This window comes from Halyomorpha halys, unplaced genomic scaffold, assembly GCF_000696795.3.
Source record: "Halyomorpha halys isolate HHAL.00 unplaced genomic scaffold, Hhal_1.1 Scaffold754.1, whole genome shotgun sequence".
Taxonomy (NCBI): domain Eukaryota; kingdom Metazoa; phylum Arthropoda; class Insecta; order Hemiptera; family Pentatomidae; genus Halyomorpha; species Halyomorpha halys.
Window position 1 is genome coordinate 115,567 of NW_027115131.1, and position 8,266 is coordinate 123,832.

The 8,266-nt window shown below is 29.2% G+C and overlaps 1 protein-coding gene across 1 annotated transcript in view; it reads left to right on the forward strand.

Annotated features, from left to right (window-relative positions):
- Nucleotides 1-469, forward strand: part of Egfr (epidermal growth factor receptor) — a 115,189-nt gene extending 114,720 nt beyond the window's left edge. The window contains exon 20 of the mRNA XM_014428890.2: nucleotides 85-469. Coding sequence (XP_014284376.1) covers nucleotides 85-326 — 242 coding nt within the window. The 3' untranslated portion in view covers nucleotides 327-469. The remainder of the gene's footprint in view (nucleotides 1-84) is intronic.
- The last annotated feature ends 7,797 nt before the right edge of the window (nucleotides 470-8,266 follow it).

The following is an 8,266-nucleotide window of genomic DNA, read 5'->3' on the forward strand; positions in this document are numbered from 1 at the left end:
TATATATTTAAAATGATTATAAGCTTCTCCTGTAACATTAGCTTAAAACGAATCAACATGGCTCTAATTTATTTTATCTTTCAGAACAAGCAGATGCTAATGGCCTCAGCAACACTTACCCGGATTTCATCCCAGCTGGTACATCAATGGTCGACAACCCAGAGTACCATTTATGCATAGGCCAGACCCTCGGTATCCCACCACCTCCGCCGCCTCTCGTGCATCAGAAGTCATCTGAAGAAGAATCAGACCATGAGTATTACAATGATTTTGACCGCTTGCAGAGAGAACTTCAGCCACTCCGGAGGAATGAAACCACCGTTTGATATGATTTTATGGACAGTTATAAATCATTAGTACTGTGTAGAAAGTACAAACCATTGGAGGAGCTCCAAATAAAATGTAAATAAATTTTTAAAAAAATATATGTAAGAAAGGCCATGTTGACTCACTTTAATTACTAACAGTGAGTATAAACTGGAAAGTGCAAAATATATAGGGATATTAGTATTTATTATATTGTATCGTGAGCTTAATTTTTTGTGTTAGTGGCACAACACGTCAAACAACGATTACACTTTTTGTACATATGTATTTTTATGTATATGTAATTTTGGCCATATTCAGGTGTTTTAAGTCAAAGCCTCTCTAGCAATGCTGTATTATGGAAAGATTGAATATGTAGTCTTTATGCCATTTTAAAAAATATATGTATGTTATGTTTTATAAGAGAATCACATATTTTTATTTGTAATAAGTTATTACAAATGTTGTTGTGTATAATAACAAATTTGTGCCATTTTTCCGGGTGGCTTATTATTTTTGTATATTTAGTAATAGTGGTGTCCCTATTATGTATGTGAATAAAACAAACAAAAAAAAAAAGGTGGGCTTACTACAATAAGCGATTTTATGGTTGATATAGACAGTGTACTTACTTTGCTGTAACTATAAGAATTTGTAAATATTTATATAGTTTATATAAAGGGGATAATTTCATATATATAAGTAGAATACAAAAACTATTTCGTCTTTCTTAAACCCATTTCTTATTCTATTTAATATGTGAAATTATCTTTTAAAATTTTATAAATAAGACAATACGACTGTGATAATATCAATAACTTTTATTGTTTTTTTATTATTATTATTATTTTTTTTCAAAAACTGTTAATTTTTTAAGTTCTCTTTAAAAGAAAATTCTTGCCTACCAACTTTTAAACTAATTAAATGTTATAAATAATTTTGTAATGCTATTCTTGATAGAGATTATAAAACCTCCTCAATTTATATTTAAAAAGTTCCTTTGGTAAATTTTATAAAAACAAAAAATAAGATATAAATAGATATATATATATAAATTGTACTAAACTACCGAACACTGTATATTATGTTGAAAGGTAATTGTTTCCTTTAAATTCCATTATTATGTAATGACTATGTAATTTTATTTCTGTTTTTAAAATTAATAATTGTGGATTTATAAATACTTTATAAAATGTTTAATAAAGTAAAACAATAAACTATTTTTGTTATTTCCTCTTAATTAAGAGTTTTATTTTATAAATTATTACCTTTTATTTTATTTTTATTGTTACATGAAATTGTATATTTCATAAAAGTTTGTTCTTAAGACATCATAAGATCTCAAGAGATTGTTCAATTATTCATGATAAGATAGGTATTTGCTTCTGCCGAACCTCTACACCTAGTATAGAGATGATGATAAAATTAGTAATTATTAAATTTCATTATATATATTGTAATAATCATAAATTATTTAAAATGAAATAAAAAGAATTTTAATATGAATGGAATATGGTCTGGGTGGGGTAAAAAAAAACTCAAATAGTATAATTATCTACTATTTGAGTGTTTTTTTACCGCACCCGGACCTTATTCCATTCATCTATACACACGGTTAATCAATAATCTTCCAAGAATTTTAATAGTTTTAACTTATTTCAAATATAAAAGATAGCTTGGGTTCAAATTAAAAACTTTAATATTAATTAGATAATAGAATTTTATTTAAATTTGATAACATAATAGACTCTTTTCTCTGGGCGGTTTTCTAGGCAATCAGAAACAGACGACACTTAACTACTAATAACACTTAAACTTAATTAATAGCTATTTTACAAATACAATAAATTCCAGTTTGAAACAAAACTAACCAATCACACAACTTCCCTTGATGATCAATGACTGTTGATATCCTCTTGTCTATCATGCTATGTCCAACCCCTAACAATGGCTTCCAGTCTTTCCCGCTTCTAGCCGACTGACGTCTTCTCACCACGCCAGCTAAATCAAGAGTATCCGTTTCCTCTCTTCTATCTTCAATGTTCACTGGTCAATCCAAAAATAATCGATTGTTAGTACAATCACTCTGCTTTATTTGCTATGATTTAGGTTGTAAATAGTTTATTGATAATTTTATAGAAACAACAAAAGTTGAAAAACTTCAATCTACAAACAATTCAACGAACACTCCGGAAGGACGAGCACCACCCTCTTCCTTGTTTTGAACAGTGTATTTATTTTAAACAATAAAAACTGGTTAGTTTGCTTTTTGGTTTATAATTACAAATAAACAATACTGAAACGATATACATAAAATAAAAATATAACTAAAATCACTTATATATAAATATCAACTATTGATTAAAAAAGAGGATATTACAATATACATACATAAATATATAATATACTTAGTCAGGAACAGTATCAATTCATGATGAAAATGCATATTTTGGGGTCCCTAGAGTCGAAATAACTCGAGTCTCGCAAAATGGTCATGAATGTGAGAACAGCTCAACTCAACTGGAATGAAACTGAAATTACATATTTAATTATATTACATTTACTGAACCAGATTATTTTAAACAGTACTTATTCACATACCAACATTTAAGGCATTGTCTACCTAGACCATATTTGGTCTAATCAATTTTTGTACAAGATTGGTTTAGTAGGTTATAAACAAACAACAATATTTTTGAATCAATTTATTAAGCAAAAAATTATTAAGACTGAATTGTAAATTTCATTTTATTTCTGAATATTGTTAGGTTTCCTTTTATTTTTATTAACATTCAAATAGGTGTTGTTTTTTTTATTACAACAATGGTACCACTTAGATATATTTTGGTGGAAATTGTGTAGTCAGAAACAAAAATTACTTCATTAACTTGTACAAGAGATATGAAATAAACACTACTACTACTGGTGCTATCAACAATAGACAGGGAAAGGATATTTCAGTTGATATATATTCAGGGCTGGGAACTAGGAAATTAGGTTTATTTGGCATGCTGAGATCTAACAATAGTAACACTTCATAGTATCTTTCTTGCCTTTTTTTGGGCATCGAAAGTAGAATTGTTTGGTTGCTGAGGTCTGTTGAATTTGTATCAAACAACAACAACCTCTGTTTAATATTTGGTTATTGGGAAATCAAAGTAGGATAGTTTGGCAGCTGAGGTTTGAAGAACCGGCTGAAGTGTTTACAATATTGAGACATAGTGTTGATTACAGGGATGCCGACTGTTGGTTTCAAGCTGTCTATTCAAAAAAAGATAAATTTAATTTCTCAAATATATTAAATAAGGATTCACACTATCAATTATTGGTTATATATAGATTTTTAATGTATTTAGGAGATGGTAGTATTTAACAAAATAAAGCTACCACCCATTTCCCCGTTACCTATTGTATTCGATTATCATATCCTGTTTTAACCATACTTCTAAAGACAATACTTGATCCATTCAGTTAAAATCATAATTTCCATACATAAGAATTTCACTTACTGTAATTCAAAAAATAAACTTGATAGTGAAAGTGGGATGCAAATTCCCTTAAAAATCTAATTGGAATATTTCATGTCAGAGTATTTATAACATTAATGAAGAGATTTTATATCAATAATGACATGTTTAGTGTTTAATGACACAATTGGTGGATTAAGTTTGACACACAACAGATTACCATGTCTTGCATGCCTCTTGACAAATAAAACTAAACCAGCTCCCATTCTTATTCCTGGCTGATAATTTGGAGTTGGAAACTAAGTCCTGTATCCTGCAAAATGTTTAATCCATGCAAAATAAAAGCCATCGAAGACATTGCCCCTTCTGGGTCATGATTATCCTTGTGCCATAAGGCATGCTAAAGTTCTAGTCAGACTGGATCCGTTGTCCTTTGAAGATGTTCGTTAGGGGAGGATAACCATATTCTCGAGCTATTATGTGGACGTTTCTGCATCCTGTTTTTTTAAAACTCCTTGTACTGCTAATTACTAACAAACAGCATTGTTATGATGAAAAATATGCTTGAAAACAACAGGAAATGGTGTCCTATTGTGGTCTATCTAGGAATCAATAGGCCATATTGGGGTAATTCCATGTTTTTGCTAAAGTACACCCACTTCCTTTAAAAAATCCTAGTAATATCCTGAAAGTAAAGATCCTTAGCTATAGAAATCATCAGCAGGTATCCTACTATAAACGACAAGTAGTACGAAACTGAAATTACATATTTAAGACAGGTATATGCCTGTGATGTTATAGCAACTTTTTCAATAAAATAAAGGACAGGACTCTTTATTGAATCGATTTTTCATAAATATTCATTTTTCATAAATATTTTTGTCCATTCTGCGATGTGGGCTAAAAGAAAGATTGCCGCATTCTAAGAAATATCCCACCATTTTATTTCTACTTCATAAAATTCAATCATTACTTTTTAAATTTGTATTACCCATAATCACAAAAAATAATTGAAAATGAAATTTGAAAATCAAGCATAAACTTTATTGTTGTACATCAATACATACAATATAAATAATAAATACAAAGATATAAGAGGTGATGAAGAGATTTACAATGAGAGCTTCAGCCTTCTGGGATTGCTGCACAAATATTAACCACCTCTTCTATGATAGTTGCCTTCTTTGATTTAACTAAATCTCAGTGGAGGGTGAGCATACACAATCCATTCAACCTATACTCTCCTATTGTGGACCATGTCCACGTTTTGACCTGCTGTAGGATGCTGAAAGTTCTCATCACCGAGCTGGTGGTGCATGGTAAAGTGACTACAATCATCAGGATTCTTTTGATGTTTGGATAGAAGGGATCCGCTTCCCTAATGAGAGTCATTTGAGAGATTCGAGTGATGATGCTGACGCCCGACCACTCTTGGAGTTTGAAGCTTTACATCCAACTCGTCTGAGATTTTTTTGACATTTGCATAAATATCTTTCATCACAGAGTCAGCAGTTTCTCAGATATTTTTCATGGTTGACAGCACAGTTTCAATGTGACCAGAACATTGGAGAAGATTTAATTGTTTTCCAAGCAAAACATTCACTACTCAAGTTTTTCAATAATTGAAAATCATAATTGATCCAAATTGATTATCATGGCTCAAAATTGAAGTTACCTCCCTAATTATAGCATGTTTCCAGAAAACAATCATTGATCAAATAAGTTCACTATTCACTTTCTTTTTTCTTTTTCTAGTGTCCCACAAATCTAGGGGAGAGCCAGGCCCCCCCCACCTCTGCTGCGCTCTGCCTATGCCCATGTCAGTCAATTTTAGTGAACTGTTATATCTTTGTCAGCCATACCTTTGAAAAATGAAATAATTAAATCAAACTTTTGTATTGAGAAGTATCATTAAAAATACTTTTATAACTCTGGAAATTGGAGTTAGTCAATATGACAATTGAAAGCCTCATTTGGAAAATTTTCCACAGTGAATAATATAGAAATATTTATGTTAACAGAATGAGGAATATTTTAATTCATTGGGTCACAAAAAAAATCCTTTCTGATTTATAAATAGTCAAAATAAAATAATTATTTAGCTCTCTGTGTTTGATTTTGTTTATTTTCTTATATTGTGAATTACTTGTCTTTAATTCTGAGTATTAAACCATATCTACTGAGCCAGATAATCATCTTAAACAGTAATTATTCACTTACCAACATTTGAGGCATTATGTGTTGGTCCAGAATCAGATAAAATTAAAACCAGGAACAAATTGTACAAAAAATTCAAATCTGAACTCCAATCTAATGAACGGATGAATAGTATTATTCTAAAAACCAAATTTACTAAAATTAAAGGAGTATTAAATATATAAATAAACAATGAGCTACAATCATTAATGTTATTGCCCTATGGACTGCTAATGTTTGGATATGAAAGGTTCAAACATAGTTTGAACCTTTCATGTCCAAACATAGTCAATGCTTCATACTATGTTTGAAACAATACATGATGAACTAAAATTCCATTTATTTTAGATTATATTGTATTCCAATTTTCCAAATTTCATTAGAATCTTACTGACCATTTAGCAAAGTCCCTATCTAGTTTCATTCATCTGTATAATCAAAACAGTATTAGATAATCAGTGACAAGAAAAGCTTTCTTCACTTTTCTCCAACCTTTTCAATCACTTGATTATATGCAAAAAATTAAGGTAAAGGATTAATCTTTCCTTAAATAAATATGCCCTAATATTTAAACTTCAAATTTTTCGGTCTCCACAAGCTTTATAATTAAAAATATAAATATAAATATATAAATATCAGTCTTAATGATTAATTAGTCATGTTTTATTTCTGTTTTAGAGGGATCCGAAAATAAGTCATTATAAAATATCAAAAGTCTGATTTCTTATTAATGAAGAAAAAACAATATGGACGTCCTCGATTCATGATAAATAGGGGTCTTTTCCGTTATTTTGACATTTGGCTGCAAGAAAAAAGAAAAACACGTGAAATGAAAAAGCATATGTAGGTTACCGTCCATTTTTTTAGTACCCCTTCATTTAAAATTTTGAATGATCAGATTTCAAAATTTTCTCGGTAATCCGTCAGTATTACCTCTAACGATCAATCGTTTTTACTTTCATTCTGACTGATCGAGTAAGGATTCCTTAAAGGAAAGATAAAAAGGAGCATCGCGGTAAGTTCTAGTTTTTACGTGAGTTGTGAGTCGAGAATTTCTATCAGGAGAAGAGGAAATCCGAAAGAGCTCACTAGAGTTGAAGTGGGAGGGGCTTCTTCAGCCACGCCCACTCCCTACCTCTGCCTTCCCAGCTAATTATTTATTTATTTCATTCCTCATTTTGATTATAAACTCGGATTTTTTACAAATTAGAAATGTTGATATTTTTCTTCAATATTTTATCGTATTATGAAAAAAAATTAAACTATATCCCTAAAGAAGAGTATTTTACTTGCTCCTGTGCGTATCATACAATTTCATCAAAAAGGATCAAAAACCTTAAATATGTTATTATTAACATTTTAAATAATTAATTTTTATAAATAATAAAATCCTCAGACGCGAAATATTTGAATTGGATGAAAAAAGGTTTATTAATTTTTTAAGGGAATTTGTATCCCACGTTTATAATCAAGTTTGTCATTCGAATTACAATAAGCAAAATTTTTAAGTACGGAAATTATAATTTTAACTGATTGGATCGTACATCGTTCCTAGAAGTATGATTAAAACAGGACATGACAATCAAGCATGCCGTAGGGAACGTGGAAAAGGGTGATAGATCTATTTTGTTATAAATGTGAAAAAAAAAAAAAATACATAGTTAATATTATTAAAAAAAAAAAAAAAAGAAAACTAAGTATATAAAGAAAAAATAAAATAAAATTTACTACATCGTTTTAATAATTTTTCGTTTTATATTTTGATTAAAAAAATATTGTTGTTTTGTTTGTATTCTATTAGACCGATTAGCTGAAGGTGGATAACATATATGAGGTAAAGCTGGTTGGGGGTGCGATTAGAGAATAACACAAATAAGTTGAACAAAATAAAATTTTGTCCAAGGAGGTTGTTTTTTTATGCTTTATTTTCTTTTATCTCATCTTTCATTTCTCTACTTTTTCCGTATTACTTCTTCCTTATCCACGTTACTAGTTATGTTCACAACAAATTATTATTGTCATATTTACTAATTACTTCTTTTGTCTTACTTAGCTTTATATTTTGTTAACTGTATTCTAGTATTGTACCTACATATTTCAATAATTACGTATATTTTCTTTCTGTTTTTTTCTATAACTTTAATTTTTAAATTACTATTAAATTAAAATCTACATATTTCTTTGTTTCTCTGCATTGTATAACTGTATATTTTTACTTTAATTATATTATTTCAAAATTTTTTGAGACAAGATAATCAAAAATTATTATCCAATTCTGTCTCAACACTTTATTTTTT